General features: G+C 41.0%; 2 protein-coding genes across 2 annotated transcripts; one reads left to right on the top strand and one right to left on the bottom strand.

Moving 5' to 3' along the window:
* Positions 1-4,009: 4,009 nt before the first annotated feature.
* LOC133929231 (gamma-glutamyl hydrolase 2-like) lies at positions 4,010-7,934 on the top strand. The gene is made up of 10 exons (XM_062375907.1): positions 4,010-4,452; positions 5,074-5,160; positions 5,364-5,453; positions 5,757-5,851; positions 6,344-6,404; positions 6,531-6,620; positions 6,793-6,855; positions 6,967-7,055; positions 7,486-7,578; positions 7,668-7,934. Exons 1-10 carry the CDS (start codon positions 4,117-4,119, stop codon positions 7,699-7,701), a joined length of 1,038 nt encoding a protein of 345 aa, XP_062231891.1. The 5' UTR covers positions 4,010-4,116; the 3' UTR covers positions 7,702-7,934.
* Positions 7,935-19,439: 11,505 nt separating this feature from the next.
* LOC133928164 (probable alpha,alpha-trehalose-phosphate synthase [UDP-forming] 7) lies at positions 19,440-21,646 on the bottom strand. The gene is made up of 4 exons (XM_062374415.1): positions 21,569-21,646; positions 20,808-21,127; positions 20,032-20,305; positions 19,440-19,829 (listed from the first exon to the last, which is right to left on the bottom strand). Exons 1-4 carry the CDS (start codon positions 21,644-21,646, stop codon positions 19,440-19,442), a joined length of 1,062 nt encoding a protein of 353 aa, XP_062230399.1.
* Positions 21,647-22,693: the final 1,047 nt, after the last annotated feature.

The raw sequence follows: 22,693 nt of genomic DNA, 5'->3' as shown, positions 1-22,693 counted from the left end.
TCTTTCATATGAAGTCGTATGAGGACAAGCTTTATATAAAACTTGTAGCCATCGATGAGATCTTCAAGAACAATGAGAAGAAAAAGAATATTACCAACTCTAACTTTTTTTAAGTCATTTAGATGTTCAAATAATCATTTGAACTTTTAGACATAAGAGATCAAAAGGAGTGCATATGCTATTATTACCACAAATTCTCTGGTTTGTCATATTTCTTCTTCTTGAAGATAGTGGAGGTCTTTCATCTTCTTCTTGTTGATGATAGTGGAGGGCTTTAATAATGTATTGTCATTTTCCTTTTTAGCAGAAACTTCATTTTGATTTTTGTTTCCTTTTGAGATTCAATAGTTGTACCTTAGCAGAACCTGTCCCCTTGCTCGAAACTGCCTTACCATCACATCATAGAGTGTGTGTTGATGGTAATAGGATATATTTTTGTTTTCTTCCTTGTTTACTGAAACTTCTTAGACTTGGCTTACAGAAGTACTAGTGATAACAATATAATGTATGTACTCCTTTTGATCTAAATGAAATAGTTTTCAACTAAGAAGTTGTAGATCCCGTCGAGAGCTATAATTTTTATATAAAGTTTATCTTCATCCAACTTTTTATGAAAAAGTTATGAATTTTCTAAGATAGATTGTCATCCGCCTCTAGTAATGGATGACTTGTGACAGCGCAATCGCGGGGATTCCTCGGGTGCAATTTTATTTTTATTTTTTTGCTTTTTTAGGCCAAAAAAAATATTGATTCGGGGACCGACTACCACATGTGGTTTGCTTAAAAAACCGTATGTAGTAATTGGTTTCCACAAGCGGTCCACTTAAGAAACCGTATATAGTAATCGATTTTCTCAGGCAGTCCATTTAAGGAACCACCTGTAGTAATTGGTGTCCACAGGTGGTCTCTTTTACGCATATGGAAATCGTCCATTTTCACAGACCTTCGACTAGAGGCGAGTGGCTAAACGCCTCTATAAATTGGTTACCACCGACCTCTAGAAACTATTTTTGTAGCAGTGAATCGACCACATCAAACATGTTTTTTTTTCTATTCGGAAATTGTCAGGCTTCTCAAAGGTGACGAGTAGCGATACCTAGATGATTAGAGTGGCTGAGGATCTAGGTACTATACCATGGAAGACTGGAGTAACCGACTTGATCTCAGACCTGGAGATCTGCATTCCTCCAAGTGCATCAGCGAAGAGGATGTTCAAAGAACTTTCTCCATCGATAATGACTCAGTTAACCCTACAATTGTTTATCGTAGGCTCGACCACTATCAGAAAGCGGCCCAGCTATACGAAGTTATCAGGGCAGCCTTCTTGGCCGAAGTAGATTTATGTGTCTGGCCATTTCACGGCTTGACAACCCTTAGTAATAGGGGCTAGGACTTCTCAGACCACTATTCTGCACTACCTCTTGGACTTGTAGGACATGGAACTACCAAACATGTGGTCGATCGTCTTATCATCCGGCTAAAAAGACATAATGTCCGTGTCATCCTTGCTTTCATTCGAGTCGAACCCCTGTGTTGGGTTGCGAGCTAGACCTTCTTTCCCTTGGCCATTTTTTTGACTTCCGCCTTGACCAACTTTTTTCAGAGGCAGTACTAGTAGATGTTGTGGTTATCAGTTTGGTGAAAGTTGCACCAAGGCTTTCCATCACGTTCGCTAAAGTCTGGTGTAAAGCTTCTGCTCCGGGAAGGATCTGAACGCTAGTTGGGACAAACGTCGGGTAGATTGATAAAAATCTCGTCAGATTTAGCTTTCTCGTACTTACCTCCCTTGGTGTTCTTCCTACACTTACTCTGGACCTTATCGTCGTCGAGTCCGAGTTGAGGATGCTTGATGCCCTGAGCCTTTGCCTTAACGTAGAGGAGTGCATCCTCGACCCTAGCAGACTTATCAACAATTTGCAAGAGCTCCTTAACTATTTTGGGCTCTTTTATAGCTCAACACAACGTCAGCTCCTAACCCCTTGAGTGAACGCCTGAATAACATCATAGTCACTAATCTTGGGAATGGTGTTTTGAGTGTTACTGAAGCGTCGCACGAACTCGCTCAATGTTAAGTTCGCCATTTTCTCACAGCAATGGAGACCGTTCTTCGTACCGGGGTGAACATACATACCCTGGAATTTAGCTTGGAATACGTCGCAGAGTTGCTCGCATGAGTAGATTGTCCCTGGCATTAGATTGGTCAATCATGTCTTGGCTACCCCTTCAAGGGCTGTGGGGAGGTAATTCATCGTTACCTTCTCATTCCCGCCAACTGCTTGGATGGTCGTGGTATAGATCTAGAGAAATTCAATGGGATTTGTGCTTTCATCATATTTCTCAATCGTCCCAGGGTAGAACCTTGCTGACCAGCTTACGTTCTGTAGATCTAGAGAGAAGGCCAATTATCTGTTGATGGCGCCTTGCTTGTTTCCAATGCACCTGGGAGTCTTTTCCGCGGCAATCAGAGATTGGTCTTAATTTGATTGATGTCGGGATGTTTCGCGATTAGATCGATGGGAGGTAGAAGAAAGTTCTTCAGAAGCCCCCAAGCATTCTCGCCGTTGTCGATGAACTGACGCAAGTCATTAATTTGATGACCTTTGACCGGTGAGTTACGATGATGATTGTTTACACGATTGTCATCCTGGGAAGTCTTGTTCCTAGTGTTACACCTCTCCAGGTCATATGCATATCATGACGAAGGATTACCTGGCTTGCCTCAGTTAGTACTGTTTTCAGACAAGGCCAGATGAGAGTTCTTAGCTTGGAGCATGATCTCCTTAGTCAAGTCGACCGCCAAGTTTACCCAATCCTTACCAGCTGGGGTAGTTAGATCTGTGATCAGAGGGCGCATGACGGCCTTTTGTAGAAGGAGGTTCCTCTTTGCAGTCATGGATTTAAATGATCAGCCCCATGTTGATGATCAAGAGATTGTATGATTGGGCCCTCGATAAGGGTCGAAGGTGGTGTGTCCGCGTGAGGCTGACCATTGTCTGTCACCGGGGTCAGAGGACCTTGAGCGTTTATAGGGTTGTCGTCATGATGATCTAGATCATCACCCCCGTTTTCAATGATGAAAACTTGTCGGGAGTAACCTCCATTGAAGGAGGTGTCTAGATCTAATATGGATGCTTCATTAGATTGCTCTGGATTAGTATCTTGACAATCTATGTTGTCAGAAGTTTGGTGGATTGATCCCAACTTGCTATAAATCGGACATCCATAATTGTCTTGACAACTGAGTGGTTCAAACTCGATACCGTAATATTTGGTGCATTGATCTATAAATCGACTTACCTCGTCACTTGAATTGTCGCCAGAAAGTTCAACACCGAAATCTAATCGATCAATCACCGGTTCATCAGGAAAAGAGGTAAAGTTGTCGTAGAAACTCTCATCCAAAAAATCAGTTTTCGACGAAGATTTAGGCGACATCGACGGCATGTCATGTGTAGACTTTTCAACGTCTTTTGTTATGATCCTCATAGATGGTGCAACACATATATTTTTAGATAGGTTCAGGTCTCCTTATGATAATAACCTAACGTCATATTTATCTTGTATTGATTTAAATATATTAAAGAGGGTGTAGCTAGCCTAGATTGATCTAAATCTAGTCGCTGACTTCTTTCTTAACTTCTGTTGGTTTGTATGGGTTTGTGAAACTCGTATTACGAGTGACGACTTGTTACCACTTGTCTTTTGCAGGACCCCTTGTTCCGTATATATATATATATATTCTTCTTTCTTATTTCTAAAAATAGATATTTCTAGTTACGAAATATCTTAGATATCTATAAGTAGTTTTGTTTCGAGAGATAAAAATATATCTCAAAAATTATGAGAAATCTTAAGTATAAATGCGCACCTTCAGATATTGTTAGAGCCCTAGCTCTGCCGTACCTGCGTCGTTCGCTTCGGGATAAGCATCTTTAGAAGAAGAGTCTCTCTGATAATTCGTCGTTCAAATCAGGCCAAAGATTATGAAGCGAAAGTGAACTGAAAGCAGACTGAAAACGACGGTGACAGCTGCAACTGGCGCTCCAATTTCCCCGGCAATCGCCTATCCGGGTGACCACTCTCGTCCGTCACGCACAAGCAGACGCAGCCTTCCAAATGGACTCTCCCCACCTGCTCCCTCTCCTCCTCCTGGCCGCCGTCCTCGTTCTCCTGGCCGCCGTCGCCCCCTCGTCGGCGACGCCAGGGGTCGGGGTCATCCGGCTACCGAGCGCCGGGCGAGGGGACCGGGCCTGCACCTCGCCGCCGGACCCCACCATCTACGACCGACCCGTGATCGGCATCGTGTCGCACCCGGGGGACGGCGCGTCCGGGAGGATCAGCAACGGCACGTCCACCTCCTACATCGCTGCCTCCTACGTCAAGTTCGTCGAGGCCGCCGGCGCGCGCGTCATACCGCTCGTCTACAACGAGCCCGAGGAGCGCCTCCTCGAGGTGCGTGCTTCGGAAGCTGCCTTCTTTTTCTTCCCTTCCTTCCTCTCCCCGGTCGCGTCCTGAATATGCACGCGTCGTAGAGTACTCTCTTGCAGCGATAGCGTTGATGTGCTCGAAATTGTATAATTTTTCATGCTTGCAATTGCAAACGCGAAGGAGATATGGTTACATGTAAAAACCTATGGCCAATTAAACTGCTCCCTTCCTGAATTGAAGTAGCTACCAAACCATTTTATGAGGGGAGGGGGGGGGGGGTGAGGTTAATTATGAATTGTGCTTTCAGGCTTTCAGCTATAACCCCTGAGCACTGAATTGCTGAACGTTTATGGCTTTTCTCAAACCAAAATTACTCAATGAACATGTTTGGGTACAATTGTCGCTGATATGTTGACCAATCACAAATTGAGTTTCTTGTTGTAAGCTACCTATTGTAGTAGTATTTGTATATTTTAGATCTGAGTGGGTCTCGAGCGTTAGGTTGTCCTGTCTTTGGTATTAGCTACTGAAGTTTTGCAATTATGTGTTCTGGAACTGGCCAACTATTGGTCGCTTTGTGGCCTTGCTTTTATGACCGTACTTACTTATTGTTCATGCTTTTTGTTTGATGTCCCTTTCCTACAGAAACTGAGTTTGGTGAATGGTGTGCTGTTTACTGGTGGATCAGAGAAGCAGGGTTTGTACTTTGAGACAATAAAAGAAGTGTTTCAGGTACACTATTAACAGTGGTTGAAATTGATAGTTTGCTGCATTTGCAAGAGATGTTCTTCACTTCTACTCTAGTTAATTGCATTACAAGATATCACATTTCTGTTTAACAACTTCACATTATCTATTTAATTTGTGCAAGCCTGCACAATATTGAATCTAGGACATGTATCTACTTTTACATTTCATGCTTTCTTTTCGTTTAGTATGTTTTGGACAGGAATGACGCAGGAGATCCATTTCCACTGTTTGCACAATGTCTTGGCTTTGAGCTTGTTAGCATGATTGTCAGCAAGGTAATTTAACCTTTTCATTTTCTGAAACAACAATACAAATTTGTCAACTTACAAGTCTAATGGCTAAAATAGGAAGGAACAAAAACTGCTTGCATATTATTGTTACAAAATCGATAAGTTATACAACGGAGTGGAAGAAAAATGCTCAGTAAGAAATCAGAAGAATATCTTTGCTTTTGTCTCTTGTAAGGCAGTGGAACGAAGTACTGCAGTCTGTTTAGTGAAAAGGCCACGGACATTCTATTATATAGACAAATTCGTTTGCAGAAACTGGGCACTAATTGTTCTTTACCATGGTACTAGGACAATAACATTTTGGAGACATTTGATGCCCTGAATCAAGCATCTACTCTTCAGTTTCCCAGTTATTCTTTGCTCAAGGGCTCAGTGTTTCAAAGGTAGTTGTCCCACGCTCAAGCAAGTCTCTTATTTGCTACTGCTTGCTGGGGACTTTTAGAAACACTTTTTTGCACCATACTATAGTACAAGATGATGCGATTAAATGCCTTATTTAGCTTAAATGTCATGATAGGCTTCCTGTGGAATTGCATATTTTTATTACTGTGTCAGCAAAATTAAAACTGTAGAATTTGCAAGTGGATTAAAATGATGTATATTATGTATTTGGTAGCTTCTGAGATGTATAGTAGGAAATAAGGATATCTAGAATGGGTCTATGCAAGACAGGGAATGATGATCCACTCAAACTTAGTTCCATTAATTTTAAGGCTGGAGTGGAAAAAATAAATTGTATATAAAATGTCCTCGCTAGTATATTCAAAGATTTCATGTTCATTATCTTTTATTAATATTCTACTTGTGTTTTTTGTGAATTCCTTGTTTTTCTTATATGTTTAGCCTAACTACTGACTGGCGATTGAAATTCACAGATTTGACCCTGAACTCATCAAGAAACTCAGCACCAGCTGCCTTGTCATGCAAAATCATAGAGTGTGTGCCATCCTCGGTTCTACTTACACTATTATGGCTGCTGATTCTGAATAGCATCTTTAAACAATTGAACTCTCTTCCAAATTCGAGTTCTCTGACACAGTTTAATTTGTCACTTGATCAAAGTATGGTATATCACCGAAGAGATTGCGGGAGAATGATGCACTATCAAGTTTCTTTAAGATCTTGACCACGTCACCTGATGAAAACGGCAAGGTACAAAGTTTTATACTTTTACTCCTACATACTAATCTATCTGGAAGGTGTTATGTGGTAGAAATAGAACAACTTCGATAAACTTAGCAAATATTTCCCAAGTATCTGGTATGGTTAATGCTCGTCAATTCTTCCATGGCACAGCCTAATATTCTTTTATTTTTTAAATCAGTTCTATGTCTCAACTGTACAAGCTTACAAGTATCCAATCACTTGCACGCAGTGGCATCCTGAGGTATGCTAGTTGCACTATTTAGGGAGTCTTTATATCCTGTAATCTTATATCCTGAGGTATGCTCACCAAGTAATGATGGCTTTATACCACCATAAACTATCCTCATTGCAGAAAGCCATTTTTGAGTGGCGGAAACCAATAATTCCGCACAGTGAAGATGCAGTGCAAGTGTCTCAACATTTTGCCAATTATTTTGTCAGGTATGTGGTTGTAACCTTTTAATTATGCATTTCAAGTTGGCATTACATGTGATTATTTGTGGATCCACCGATCATTTTTATCATTGTTTAGTGGAAATTATAGATCATTTTTCTTTTTCTGTTAATCACTCTGTTATGGCACCAGCCATTCTCCATTATTCTTTTTGGTGTTTGCTCACATGTTCAATTTTCCTTTTGTTGAGTAAATCCATTAGTAAAAAACAACTCGTAGCATTGCACAATACTCCTGAAGTGATGCTGCTATTCGGTAAATTCCTCCTTTATGTTCCTTTAAGTAATCCTAGTTGCAGTACCGTGGCATATGAGTATTGCTATGCATATGGGAAAACTAATTTGTGATGTAAACGGCACATGAAAGAAGAATGGGATCATGCTCATGACATCTCTCACCTTCTCTGACGTGAAACAGCCAAGCTCGCAACTCTTCAAACAGGCCTCTTGCGGACAAGGTGCTGGACAACCTAATTTACAACTACAGCCCTACATTTAGCGGGAAAGCCTCGTGAGCAGCCTCTGTGTACTATGTTGTATAGCTGCTGCCCAATATTACGCTCCATTCATCGGCTAACTTCATGCTTTCCTTCTTGGTAGGAAATCTTTCGAAGAGGTCTACATCTTCTCCTAAGACTGAAGCGTACGCCTAAGGGTCTTCTGGAATCACCACTGTATTGTTATTGTGTGTTCAGCCTACATGGAGCTGTACAGATTCTTGAACTTCTTGTGTTGTATTGTTATTCCAAGACGAGGGCAAAAAAGACGCTTATCCTGCGCCATTGATACTTGATTAGGTATATTTTATTGGCAGACGCATGTGTAAGATCTTAAATTTGAGAAAATAAGCTCTCACATGCTTGACAACGTGATTCGTCATTCAGAGCTAAAGCTTGTCAGGTGGCGATGAGAAATGAACAGAATTAAGAACAAACAGAAGAAAAAAAAAACCTCCAGATCAGTGGCGATGCAGCAACTTCTGGAGAGTCTCCAGAATAGCGAAAACAGATATTAGATACTCATATCTGCACCGCTCGCTTTGAATCAAACGGCCGAGACTCTCCCAAAGTCTGGTTAAGTATAAAGTTGGATGGGACATGACCATATATGTTTTGTTGAATGAGATGAATCAATTTCTTATTTATTAGCATGGATAGGATGATGCAAATTTTTCTTTAGTTGGTTGGATATAATTTGGATGTAGTTAGCTAAATTTTTGTAAGACCCGTTTGTAATATATTTAGTTTTTTTATTAAAATATAATCATATGAGATCTAGTTTTGTTGATTTAATTATAATGCATATAATGGCACAATCAGATCATAAATCAGATAAATAATTTAAGAGATGATATCATTTAAAATATATTAATACTACCTCTGTTCTCAAATAGATGTCGTTTTAGAAACTTGATTTTGTTCTTAAATAGATGTCGTTTTAGATTTTTAAGGTGGTATTTTACTAGAGTGCTAATATTAAAGGCTAACGAAAAGTAAAGTTTCAATTCAATGTGTGGTGTATTGGTGGCTTATATATCATTGATTGAATTGTAGGAGAAATTGAGAAGGTAAACCTCTCATGCCTGAAAGAATTTATTACAATATTATTTTGTGTGACAAAGATTAAAATGACATTAAAAGAGAACAGATGTAGTAAAAAAGTGTATTTACTCTAATAGGAATAAAACTCATTTAGAACATAAATAACTCTAACATCTGAAAAAAAAATTCCTTCTAAATGATCACATCCAATTTATCTTCCAACTAAACACTAAAAAACTAAATGGTCTTTTTTCATTTAAAAATATCCGTCCAACCAAAGTTAGCTGAAAAAAAAAAAACCACCTGAAACTGAAAAGCTTTCTCTGCCACTTTGGACACTTGCGTCCATCACGGACAAGTAAGCAGGCTGCCAAATAGAGTCTCACGATCTTCTCCGTCTCCTCCTTACGCCCTCGTTGGCGACACTGCGGGCCATCCGGATTCCAAGCACCGAGCAAGCCTAGGCCTGCGCGGTGCCGGCGGACCCTGCCGCCTATGGCCAGCCAGTGATCGGCATCGTGACGCAACCAGGCGACGGCACGTACGACGCAGCCACGGGCTCCTGCACCACGGCCTCCTACGTCAAGTTCGTTGAGGGCGGCGGCATGCGTGTTTAAGGAATGGTGACGTTTTAAGAGAGGAATAAATTATGATATTTAGAAATTAATGGTTCTAAAAATTTAATAAGATAAATTTATTTTAATTTATATCTAAATATACTCTAGATTTATCTAGTGTGTTTATTCTACCATCAAGAGTATTGCAACTTACTTTAGCAAAATAAATTACAAGTATATAACTACAGAAACGTAAATAGGTTAGAGACAAACTCGATCGTGGTATCAATGACACACAAGTCACCCCTAGTCAATGTTAGAGTTTCAAAAAGGATATGCTCCCAGTCACGGCTCTTGAGCTACTAAGTCATCAAGACAATGCCTCGAGCACGATAAGCTACCAAAGTGAGGTCTCACCACTAACCTCTCTTCTGGTCACTTGTGCCCCGTCTTCACTTCAGAGTTTTAGTCACAAAGATAAGGGCTTTCGTGTCCCTGCACAATCTTCTTGTCGCCGCTCCACATCAAGTCGAAGGGTCAATAAGTTACCGGTGAGTCACAAAGACTCCAAAGCGTTGGCGTATCTCTCAATACATGGTTTGATCACTCCTTGATCCACTCTCTAGGTTGCAGCACCTAGCAACACTTCTTTTTAGTCCTATAAGCATTAATTACTTTCTAATGGTGTGCTTAATCGCTTTGGATGAACACTTTAAGCAATTTGGTGGCTTGGATATTTTCTTAAGTGTATATGAGATTTTCAGAACTCTAGCAGCATGTCACACCTTCAAACGAACGAGTGGAGTGGTATTTATAGTCTCAAATTGGCGTACTAGCCGTTAACCCAACGACTTAGAAAAGATGTTAACACCAGATGATCCGGTGAGAACAGTAGTACTAACACCAGATCATCTGGCAAGTATATTTTCAGAAACTAGTCGTTGGATTCCACTCAAAGTCATCCTTCACACCGGATATTCCAGTGAGACCTTCAACTCTATCACCGGACATTCCGGTGGGTAAACTTAAGCCAAATTGCACCACTTCTTCTCTGCAAGAAATGCTTCGGTGCATTGATATTCAGAGCACTAGACCTTCCTACATTTGTAGTCAACTCTGTAAGAAATGCTCTGGTACTATACTCCGGTGTATACAAACCAAACACCGTATCATTCAGTGGGTTGATCTTTAGTTTTCTGCACTTGTATTTTTCTCTACAGAAAATACTTCGGTGTGTACAAACTAAGCACCGCACCATTCAGTGGGTTGATTGTTAGTCTTCTTCACTTGCATTTTTCTCTGCAGGAAATACTTCGATGTTACATAGTGCAAATCACTAGACTATCCGGTAAGGTCCTTAGTCTTCTCCCCTTTTGTTAGAAACACTCTGGTGATCTCACGTTTTATTCACCGGACTATCCGATGAGGCTATTAGCCTCTGTACTATTAACTATGTTGTTATTAATCACTAAAATCACAATCATGATCTAATAAGATTATTTTCGCTACAATCTCTCTCTTTTTGTAATTGATGGCAACATAATTAAAGCAAGTAATAAAAAATAAATGATACCAATTGTAAAGAGTAAAAAGTATTACCATATTGCTTGGATGCATATTCTTACCACTTAGTCCCCTTTTGTTATAGCTCCCCTTTTCTCCTTTGCCACTATCTTTCTTAATCGACATATGCAAGAGCTTATCCATTTCATGTTTTTATACCAAAATGTAGATGAGTCCCCCTTTGTCAACCTTGGCATCTTACTTGTTCTCCACTAGCCATGTCTCTTGTTTTGGTCGTTAAACTTCTTCCCCTTTATCAACAATCTCAAAAAAGGCTACAAACACCTTGGCATCTTTAGTTTTTTGCGATCTATTTTTTGCATATTGACCTCTTTTTGTATCTTAATTATTAATCGGGATTCGTTTTTTTGCAGTTTACCCTTGGTTTTTATAGATTAGCCCTCCTATGGGTTGGATGGTTTAGCTCTCTCTCTCTCCTCCTCCCGTCGCCTGTCCGTTCGTTGGTCGTCTGCCGTCGCCTGGCACGCTCGTCGAGTAGCTGCCCGGAGCTGGGACTGACCGTTGCCGTTGTCGGTAACGGAGGATGTTTTACAGATTCGCTAGCCCTCCTCTCCATATGGGCGGATGGCTTGGCTCTCTCTCTCTCTCTCTCTCTCTCTCTCTCTCTCTCTCTCTCTCTCTCTCTCTCTCTCGCGTGCTCACTCTAGGCCCCCGTCCGTAAGCCGACGCCCAGCGCACTCTCGAGCATCCGTTGCTAGCGTCGATGAAGGAGGTTCAACTTGGGTTTGTCCCCAAATAGGCCTCCTACGGACAAGGAGATTTGGCATTTTGTTCTAGCTAATTCCAAGTTATGTGAGTCATTTGTCGACATCGTTGGTGATTGAGCGACAATGATTCTGCCTGCCGACGAAGTAGAGCCTTTTTCCCTTCAAGTATCCATGGTACAGAATGGGTAAAACGCCTTGAAAGAACATCGACCATGACAGATAGTTTGGAAAGATGCATTCCAACTGGCGATAGTCGCGGGCTTAGTACAAGCTATACACAAACAAGCTTAACAATGTTTGCAGACCATATTGTTATGCACACGCCTTGAAAGAACATCGACCATGACAGATAGTTTGGAAAGATGCATTCCAACTGGCGATAGTCGCGGGCTTAGTACAAGCTATACACAAACAAGCTTAACAATGTTTGCAGACCATATTGTTATGCACACCTTTTTTAGCGTGACCACAATTTACTACAACTTAGACAGAAAAGTTTGACCAACCACGACCAATGTTTGTTAGCTGTCATATTTTTAGCGTGGCAAACTTTTTCACTAGTCAGGTCCATTTGTCAGTGGCTCATTTTCTTGCCAATTCTTTCCATAGTTGTGGCGAACATTTTGTTCACCACACAAATTATGATGTGCCATACATTGTCACATCAAACTGTGGTATACTATAGGATCCAACCAAACTGTTATGAATAGATACCTTTTAGATTTAATCATGTGATCAATTACCAAGAGTTGTATCTATTGGGAAGGGGTGCCTTCGAAATAGACATGTCCTCTCATCATATTCATTCATCATGTATAAATATGTAAAGTCTCTCATCAATAAAGACAAGCAATTACACTCTCTAATCTCTCTGTCTCAATCTATTTTCTACTGTTTGTTACAATTCACACCGCAATACGTTATCAGTCACATTGATATCTACTGAGCAATCACAACAACAAACACAGAAAGACACGAAGGACTCTCCTAGAAGGCCGCATGCACAATGGTAAGCATCACCATGGCTTCGTCTTCTCCAAGAGATCATCAATCTGCGTCTGGAAGATGGTGAGTGGCCCAGGTGCTACACCAAATCGGACACCGGTTACACCATTAGTAGGCCAATCTTCAACAGAAGGCAAACACAGATGGACGAACATCAAAGAAATCGACTGATCACAATGAGCATCATGGAGCAATTAAACAGGAGCACAGAGGACGAAAAAATTATGCATGAAGGTGAGACACGGAGCAATCTAACCTTCATCCTTTGATTCATGTCTATGACGACAACATATCAGATTTGATCAAACCAGCGTGCCTCTTGCGTGTGGCTCTTCACGACATTCACCCTCCACACCTTCACCCCATCGGTGCTTTTCCATCTACCATCTCCAAATGACACCCCGCACAAGGACGTCGTCTTCCATTGGTTGTGGTCCACGCTCGATCTGCGGCACCACTTCATGCAAGGCCACCTGCATTTGAGACAACCTTGGTGGCTACCCCAGTTGTCACACCGTATCCGAGGTTAGAGAGCCCAGATCTAGCAAACCCCTAACAAGCCAGCCCTCTTTGACGGCGATTACATTCAAGCAACGACAGTCGACGTCCAACCAGTGGTGAATCAATCGCCCTCGAATGGCGCTCCTTAGAAGCATGATCCAAAGCCAGCCGGTGAGCTTCTCTCCAATCGGCACTCCTCCAAGGCAGGGCTCCGCCCGACCAGCGACTGCCACTAGCCTGAGCAGCAGTGGCACTCGATCGGCATCGCATCAGCGGCCGCCCGCACTCCAATGGCGACTGCACACCGTCCATGACAACCAACAGCAGATCCCGCGCAGCGCACCCCATCAGGGCCGACAGCAGATTCGACCGGGCCGATGCGCCGGTGACCGTACAACCCACCCCACCACCGCTCCTCACGGCCACCGTCCCATCCAATGCGGCTGCTCCATGTGAGCGGTGACGCACCCGCAAACAGCGTCGCACACCACGACGGTGTCGACACTCCGACCAGCGGCAATCACACGACGACGGCATGCGAATGGGTGGCCCTAAGCGGCGGCGGCGTCGCATCCCACCCAACCGGCAGCGCTGCATACAGTGAGGGGCGGGCGTGCGGTCAAGGTTTCAACCCTAACCGCTGCCTCTCTATATGGGGCGGACTGAGGGGAGTCCGCATGGGCCTTTGGGCCGAATACCTGCTTGGGCTACGGCCCAGGTTTATTTAGCTCATGCACCATATGAAAAAAAATCCCCCTCTATTGCCTTGCGCCAAAATGATATAAGGGCTTCGACCAAAATTCATTTTAGGCCCGAAAGAAAATTTTCAGTGGCTGGCTATTTCCATTTAGGCCCACAAGGTCTCAATAAATAGCCCATTTGAATAGTACTATGTGTATTATTTCTATTACAGCCCCTGTACTTGTTTATAATTGTACAAGTTTATGTACTTTTATAAATAAGCATTTCTAGATCCAATAAGTGCTAGATTTACAACATGTTCAATGTGTTTGCGTCCCTGCATTCCCAAAAACATGTCTTTACCTTTTTACACTTTTGAATTCTTGCAATTTACTTTATATTGCAATTCAATACTTTCCACACTCATATTTTAATTTAAACCTAAAATTGCTTCATAAAAGCACAAAGCGCTTAATTAAAAGTGGACTTTTAAGCAAAATTTAAGTGACTACCTCAACTAATATTAGTATAACATAAGTTCATGGATGTCATAAAATCTAATGTAATATTTGCATATTATGCTCATAACAGCGAATTACTCGCACCACTACTATGCGGTCTACACCATTTTTTGTGACTACCGTCAAAGTGTCAAACCATTGTTTTAATACGGTCTACACCATTTTCAATTACTGCCGTCAAAGGGTTAAATCACTATATTTGAGGTCTACACCATTTTGGTGATTACCTTCTATGTGATTACCTCCATTTAATATTTGCGAAATATAATGTAATAGAACAATAGTATTTAATACGTGAACAATCATATGGCTCCCTTGTTTGCATTTAATACGTGAAAATTTAGCCTCAATCAAGTATTTGCCATCTACGAATCGGTTACGTTTTGCACGTACTGATATCACCACCGTATAGCATACATAAAAGAGTATTGGGGATCCATATGAGGAATCATTATCTGTCAATCATATAATACCTCGAGTCCCTCAGAAGGGACTTATTCATTTCCCGTATGCTCGTAACATTTTGAGGATAATTCCAGGTATTAGGGGGAGATTAATATCACAAAGAATGCTAGAAATTATAAGAAAATGTTACACATGTTCACATTCATTCCTTATATCCACGTACTTGAGATCTGAATCTTTATTCAGAACATCTTGTATTTACAATATATTACAAATAACCTGCCAGATGCATTTACTGATAACAAATGTATTACCAAATACTAAATTCCTACTAAGAATGTACCAGAAGGAGTGGAGATACCAAACAAAACCACTCAATATCAGCAAATGCATGTACGGTCACAAAGGATAAAGCTTCTTGCAAGCTATCGCGAAAACTGAGGAATTCCTCCTCCACAGCAGCAAATGCAAATCAACATCAAGTTGATAGACACCTTATGGATGTTCAATATCCAAACGCCTATGTATATTCAGCATCCAAATACTCAGCATAAATGTGTACACAAATTCAGGCGATGGGTCATGAGAACATCTTAACTCAATTGTTTTGGAAAATACTCGGAGTTAAACAGGATCATATTTCCACAAACTATATTGATTCCATAGAATCAATCAATACTAAAGACTACAAATTGTCGACATATATTTCTCCTCCAATGGCTATACACCTTCAATTGGATTTAGACCAAAAGTTCTAGGCAGAGTGCTTCAGCACTCAAATTGGTCAATCCAAATGTGGTAATTAAGGAGATTGATTTTGCTCAACAACACAATGTCTTCCCTACATAGGCAAAATGGATTTTTATTCGATAAGGTGGTGAAATAGCGAGGCTTGTAGCACAAGGGTTCACTGAAAGTGCATCTAGCTCTTATGTGCGTTTTTGGTAATTAATGATAATACCTATGGACTAACAATGTTATCGAGTTTGTTAGTAAGTTGTTACATAGGTGATGTATAAAGAAGACATATGCATAAAGATGAATGAGCTCTTAGTGATTCTCATAAGAAGAAAAAAAAGCTCATATAAGATTGGTAATAAGAGTGAATGCAAAGTTACTTATGGAGATCAAGTAACTAAAGATATGCCATTGTCAATAGAGTTTTATGGATTAACTCGTGTATGCTTAAGATTGAATTGGGGCTAGAATATATAAGAAGGCATAAGTTGAATTGAAATCCAATATGCCAAGAGTGAAGAAAAAGATTAGACTCCATATATGATAAAGTGAAGTTATTAAAGATGTCAGATATAAAATAGTTTTCTATGGCAAGACGGTGAAAGGCAAGCAATACTCGGCTACGATGGACCATCCGGTGGTGAAGGACAAGCAAATGGCTTGGTGCCGCAGGACCAAGGCAGTGGTGAAGAGTGAGTGAAGTGTTTGCGCCAATACCGTGCGAGGCCATGATAAGATATATGTGATTCGCATCAATCACATGAACAATCAAGAAGAGATGGAGTGAATATGATATAGAAGTTAGCAACACTCAAGGTTTGAAAGAAAGAAGCAGTACTTGAAGGTATTCAAAGGCTCAAATTGGTTCAAACGAGTTTTACATTTGAATTTGAGTATAGGTATGCCACATTATTAAGAGGGATACAACGTGAGCTATTTGTCATGTCTCAGTGCTCAAGAGTTTATAATCAACACAAAGTGAGAGTTTGCTTTATGAATCTGGTGCGAAAAGTGTGGAAGTGTCCAAATTGGGTTTCGAAGTGTTCCTAGTTTGATCTTATGTGTTTGAGATCATTATTTCGGTTGGTATGTGTAGCCCTCTGAATAATTCCGTAGAGTTCAAAATCGTCAATATCGGATTTCGCGATCAAAAGTTATCGTCATTTTTAGAGCATATTCATCTTCATACATACGTTGTCATGCTTGCTTGACACTCCGGGCTGACCTGGATACTCCGGGTTGGCCAGAGTCTCCAGGTTTAACTCTGAGCCAGGTGATCTATTAGGGCCTAAGGGCCTGTTTGGCACAGCTCCAGATCCGAGATCCATGCTGGATCTGGAGTTTGTATAATAAAATAAAGTGGATTAAACATTTATATTTTTTTGGATTTCTTGACCAAATGACTTAACCAAATACCCTCAATCCATCCACAGTTCCAGATCCTAGATTTCTTGGAGCTGGATATGACCAGCTCCAATATGACCAGCTCCAAGAAATCCAAGATCTGGATCCCTACCAAACACCCCCTAAGTGTTTCACCCGGACACTCCGAGTTGACCCGGAGACTCTGGGTTCTGGTAGTTGTCTGGACCCTTCAAGTTGTACTCCATCCAGGGTTCTCGGTTACGCGTTCAAATGCCAATCCGGATACTTTGGGTCAGTACAAAAAGATGTGTAACGGCTAATTTTTGGGGGAAGGGTATAAATAACCCCTCACTCTACCCTTGTTTGCTCCTGCTTGGGCACGAAAGAAAAACTTTCTAGAGCCAAAAGAACTCTCTTCCACTCCAATCTAGTGTGTGATCTAAGAAGAAAAGTGAGTTAGGTTGAAAGATTGAAAGATTGAGTACAAGTGAGCTAACTCCCATCTTGAGCACTCAAGTTCATCGGCAAAAAGTTCACGAAGTGTTTGTTACTCTTGGTTTGAACTCCTAGGCAGCTAAGAGTCGCCAGCGAGCACCCAGGGTTTGAATATGAGAACAATGTCATTAGGTGAGAGTCAAAGAGGATATCTAAAGATATCTTTATAGCATCAAAGATCTAGGTTTTTCTATTAGAAAAATCAAGATATGACTCTAGTAGGATATTCAGACACTGGCTATATAATTGATCCCATAACACCATATCACAGACTATTTTTATGGTGATATAGCCATCTCATAGGAGTCATCAAAATAGATTCTAATGGCTACTTCTACCTATCATTTTGAAACATCACATATATGTGTATGACTTTGCAGAATGATATACCATATACAACAATTATGTGGTATTAGTTCTATTGAATCACTAACCATTATCTATGAAGATAATGTTGCATGCATTTCTCAAATGCAAACATGTTACATAAGAGCGATATAACCAAACATATTGCTCCTAAATTATTCTATCCTCATACTAGAGAGATAGAAATCTTGCAAACTAAATCATGTGATAACCTCGCTGACTTATTCACTAAGTCCTTACTAACTTCTATTTTTCAATATTTATGGAATTGGTATGCGACGACTCCGAGATTTGCAAGGTTAAAGAGGAGTTTATCCCTAAATAATAATATGTTCATAATTATATTGCACTCTTTTCTTTATGAGCTTTTTCTATATGATTTCTCATATAAGATTTTTGATGAGGCAATATCTACACAGATAATATGTCATATCTCTTATTTTTCCCTTTCGGAGTTTTTAAAAGATGTATCAAAGATATATCTATTATTCTCTAAGCTCACTTATGTATTTTTCTTTTTAAATATTTTCTCATATGATTTTATAAAGATACGATTATCAGTATATGCTATATCATTTTCTCCTTATTTTTTCACTTGGTTTTAAAGGAGTTTTAACAAAATATCACTATTATTCCTCCTATTTTTTCCAAGTGTTTTTAGAGGTTTTAATATGATCCATAAATCATAATTATTGTTCTCTAAATTCACCAAAATAAGTTTTTCCTACCTAGATTTCTCATATGAGCTTACAATGAGGCAATAATCAATATATAGCATATTATTTTCTCCTTACATTTTTCTATTGGGTATTAAGGATTTTTAATGGCATATCAATATAACAATATATTATTTTCTCCTCATTTTTCCACAGGGTTTCTATAGAAGTTTCTAACAATAAGTTTACAAGTAGAATAATTGATATGAAGAGTATTATGAATAGATAGATACCTTTTAGATATAATCATGTAATCAATTATCAAGAATTGTGTATATTGAGAAATGTTGTCTCTCCAATAAATATATTATCTTATCATATTCATTCATCGTGTATAAATATGTAAACTCTCTCATCAATGAAGACAAACAATTAACTCTCTAATCTCTCTATCTCAATCTATTTTCTACTGTTCATTATAATTCATATCGCAAACAAACCTATATTCCATTAGATCTAGGATCATAAATGAGGATTATTCACAACTAGACTAGTACTATATTTTGCTAAAGCGTCTGCTACCTTACTCAGGTAAAAACTAACGCAAACTAGTTTTAAAGCATCACTGACCGTAGGAACGTCAAGTCCGAGAAATAAAGATTCGTATTCGTTTGATGACGATGGAACAGCCAGATAATTAAGGACTGACAAATATTGGGTTGTCAAATAATGAATCAAGTAACATTCTTCACATAGCCACACTATTACAGTTCAAAACGAACAAATCACGTGTTTTTCCTGGCTAGACAATCTCTTTGCTAACCAAGTCAGCAAATAACGAACCACGTGTATCAACATGCGTGTGAAAAGGCTCCGACTAATGCATTGCACCAGCCTTACCCCTTACATTTCAGATTTCAACGAAGATGATGATGCAGAAAAAATAGAAGCATTAAAATTTGAAAGAACATGAGAAGTCAGCTATGGACATGTGGATCTTCTTGGCAGCAACTGACTATGATGCCCCAACCAACTGCAGAATGAGGCTATTTGACGCCACTTTGGATCGCTCTCCAGACTGCAGACTTAGGATTTGTGCAGAAACAGGCTATCTACTATCATCTATAATGAGTCAATTAGTTTGACGTGTGAAGCATCTTTAGCCCTGCTGTCAGTTATTTGTTCGCTGTTCCACAACTTGGGATCCAACAGAAAGTTTTTTGCGAGTCAACCATCATAGGATGTAGATTCTAGAAATTCAAGCAAGATCCTTCAGCCCTTCTAGTACCAAACTGTAGTGGCTCATTGCTGATATCTATCAATGAGACAGATGTAGCCAAGTCATCCTCCAACTCCGTTTTAGGGACTAGTTCTGAAGCATCTGCTAGTGAACTCAGCATAGTGACTACTTCAAATGTATCATCCAGATAGAACCTGGCTTTGCTTGGTTTCTGCCCCACGGTACACGCAAATAGTGGTGTTTTTGGAGCAACAATGCTTCTCTTCATGACATCAGTGATATTTTCAAACATATCCTCATCTGACCTGTCATCACCTATGCATAATACGAAATCTGCCTGCCGCTCCTTCTCCTTCATCAATGTGATTATCTTCTCATCTACAAGACCTTTGCTAACACCCTGCGGCACAATAAGATAATTTGCTAAGTTAATAGCTGTGCATCAATGCCTAAGTCAGAAATGAAAAACCAAGAGGAGCAGGTAAAGTCAAGAAAAAGGCGTGTATGCTTGTTCTTCGTTGATGGCACAAAAAAAATGTAAATTCATCTGTAAAACAACAATGATCCTCGCAGAAGGACTGCAAGATATCAAGATGAAGAACCTGAGGTTTGACTTCAACAATGAACTGGCCACTCTTGACTGAGACTGGCTCATTTGCCAGTACACTCTCCAGGTGATCAAGCATCTCCTTCGCCTGGGAAGACCCAAAGCCTTGGTCAGCATCCTGATGGTGCCACACCAATGCAGTTTCTTTAGTCTCAATATAGGATCCATCCGTTGCTTCTGTATAAAGACTCATCACTGGCTCCGCCATTTGCATCCATCCGAAGTCTGAGGTATGAGTGTTTTTTTGCCACTCTTCATCTCTGGTCCATCTACGCGTTGAAACATAGAATTTCATCGTCCATTAAATTTTAAAATTATTTAGAAACTGACTAATGTAACTGCAGTAATCTTAATTTTCCAAGTTAACAATAAAACCGAATATAATTAGCAGCTAATAAACACCAACAATTATATCGTGATGGAGTGAGCACATCATGTTAAAGCAGAATTAGGATTCAGGACCTTCTATACATGTTCCATGAATAAGCATATGATCTTTTCAGTTCTGTCTCCTTTAAATTGCTAATATTGCAGTGACCAACTGACCAAAAAACAAATAGGCCATCTAATTGACTGCTAAGCAATAACAGAAAACATCCATGCTTGACATTTCTTAAAAAGAACCAACAAGCACACTAATGTACTAAATCTATTTGCCTAATAAACCAAATGTTAAAACAAATATTGCAACCTAGTGCACCCAGATAAAATAACAAATTCGCTGCTACCACCAAACAGAAGGTTGAACAATACTGATGTGAACAATTGTACCTTAGGAAGTAACCATGTTCTGCTGCAATTCCTAGCTTTGGGCATGAGGCGAACATTGATCCCAAGCTATCCCTGCTTCCCCCACTGACAATGAAAATAATGTTATTATTATCCGAACATAGGGTATTGATGATCCTCACTATTTCTGCACTTGGTTTCTTGTTGATGGAAGCATGTGGCACCAATGTTCCATCATAATCAAGTAATATAGCCCTACTCTTTGATCTCTCATAAGACATTACAATTGTATCCAAATTAAGCTTGGTGAAATGTGCGTCTAGAGCCACAACCCTAAATCCAACCCCAATCCAACACACAAACTGTCATGATGTCGGGTGGCCTGGCCTTGCATTAATTATTATTCTTCTTCTTCTCCTTCTGATCGGCCCCCTTAGAAGAGGCAGGCTGGTCAAAAGGTTGGCTGTAGCTTCACGCTGATCTGGCGCTCATGGGCCTCGGCTGTCTACGCGCACTTGTCTACAAGCTCGAAGAGCTCGGTGGTACTCTGGACTTTCTTAGTGGCTAGCTTTGCGACTATCTTCTGGTCTCTAACCCTCCTTCGGAACGCTATGACCATGGACTCGTCCGTGATCTTTGGAATGGTATTTTGGCATTCGGTGAAACACCGGATGTAATCTCGTGGCGACTCACCCTGGTGCTACCTGACCTGGTACAAATCATCTTCGACCCTTGGTCGGGCGTAGGTTCCCTGGAAGTTAGCGACAAAGTGGTCGCATAATTCTTCCCAGGAATGAACCAACCCACTGGGAAGGTTCATGAGCCATGACCGAGGCGAACCAGTCATTGCAGTAGGAAATTGTTCGCCATGACCTTCCCATCGCCTCTCGCAGCCTGCACCATAGTGGTGTAGATCTGCAGGAACTCCTCTAGGTTGATCAAGCCGTTGTATTTTTTGGTTATGTATGAGTGGTAGGGTTGCTTGCCCTTTTCCTGCTCTCGTCGGGCGTGATCCTCCTGTTTTCGGGTGGCTCTCTAGCCTCGGATTACAGTGCGGAGGTCGCGGTGACAAAGCAAGTCGTGCAAGTCTGCGGGTGGACTGTCCCAACATGGTGGGGGTCTCCTCGTACTCCCTGTTACTGAGGGAGCACGGGTTCCCTCCAGCCGAAGAGTCCACTACGAACCCTACCGGCCACCACCTCTACCACTCCTTGTGGTGGATAGGGTGGCGGCTGCCACAGTCTGACGTCGAGCGGTCTCTACTAAGAGGGAGAGATCACACAACCATAGCGTTACTAGTAAACTCTCCGATACCGTTATTGGCGAGTGGCTAAGAAGTACTCGCGTAGTCTGCAAATTCTACATAGGGTCATGGCCTCATAGTCGAGCTGCTGACCACAGAGCGGTGAGACAATGTGAGGGGGAGCCCCAGCGCTCGTGTTTCGCGTGCGGCGCGACGAACTTGAAGACACCGTCGCCAAGGTCTCAACCTTGGGTGAGCGCTCCTCTAGGTTGTGTTGCAGTTGTTGGGACAATATAGGACCACCTCCATACCTGGCGTTGGGCTAGTTTCCCTCTTGGCATACGACATGGGGCTTACCTATGGTTCCCGCGACACAAGCATCTCTGCTGCCCCCGGCTGCATGGTCTGCCATGCAAAATTCACATCCGGTCTCGGGATCACATGCTTGGAGCACACCAGACTCGTCGGGATCGTAACCCATGACAAAAACCTAGTGACGGTCGGGGTCCTCGAACTAGGACACTGCGACCATCATGGATCCGGACATGGGTAGCCTAGCCATAGTCTCCAAATATGAAGAAAATGCGAAAAACACGTCCCTACCTGGCGTGCCAACTATTAGGGGATGATCCCTGATAATGAACCAGACGATGGGCATGTTGATCTACGTTTTTTTGTGGGTGTG

This window comes from Phragmites australis, chromosome 9 (assembly GCF_958298935.1).
Source record: "Phragmites australis chromosome 9, lpPhrAust1.1, whole genome shotgun sequence".
NCBI classification, from domain to species: domain Eukaryota; kingdom Viridiplantae; phylum Streptophyta; class Magnoliopsida; order Poales; family Poaceae; genus Phragmites; species Phragmites australis.
The sequence above is the reverse complement of the archived record's forward strand: the minus strand, read 5'-3'. Positions and strand labels throughout refer to the sequence as shown.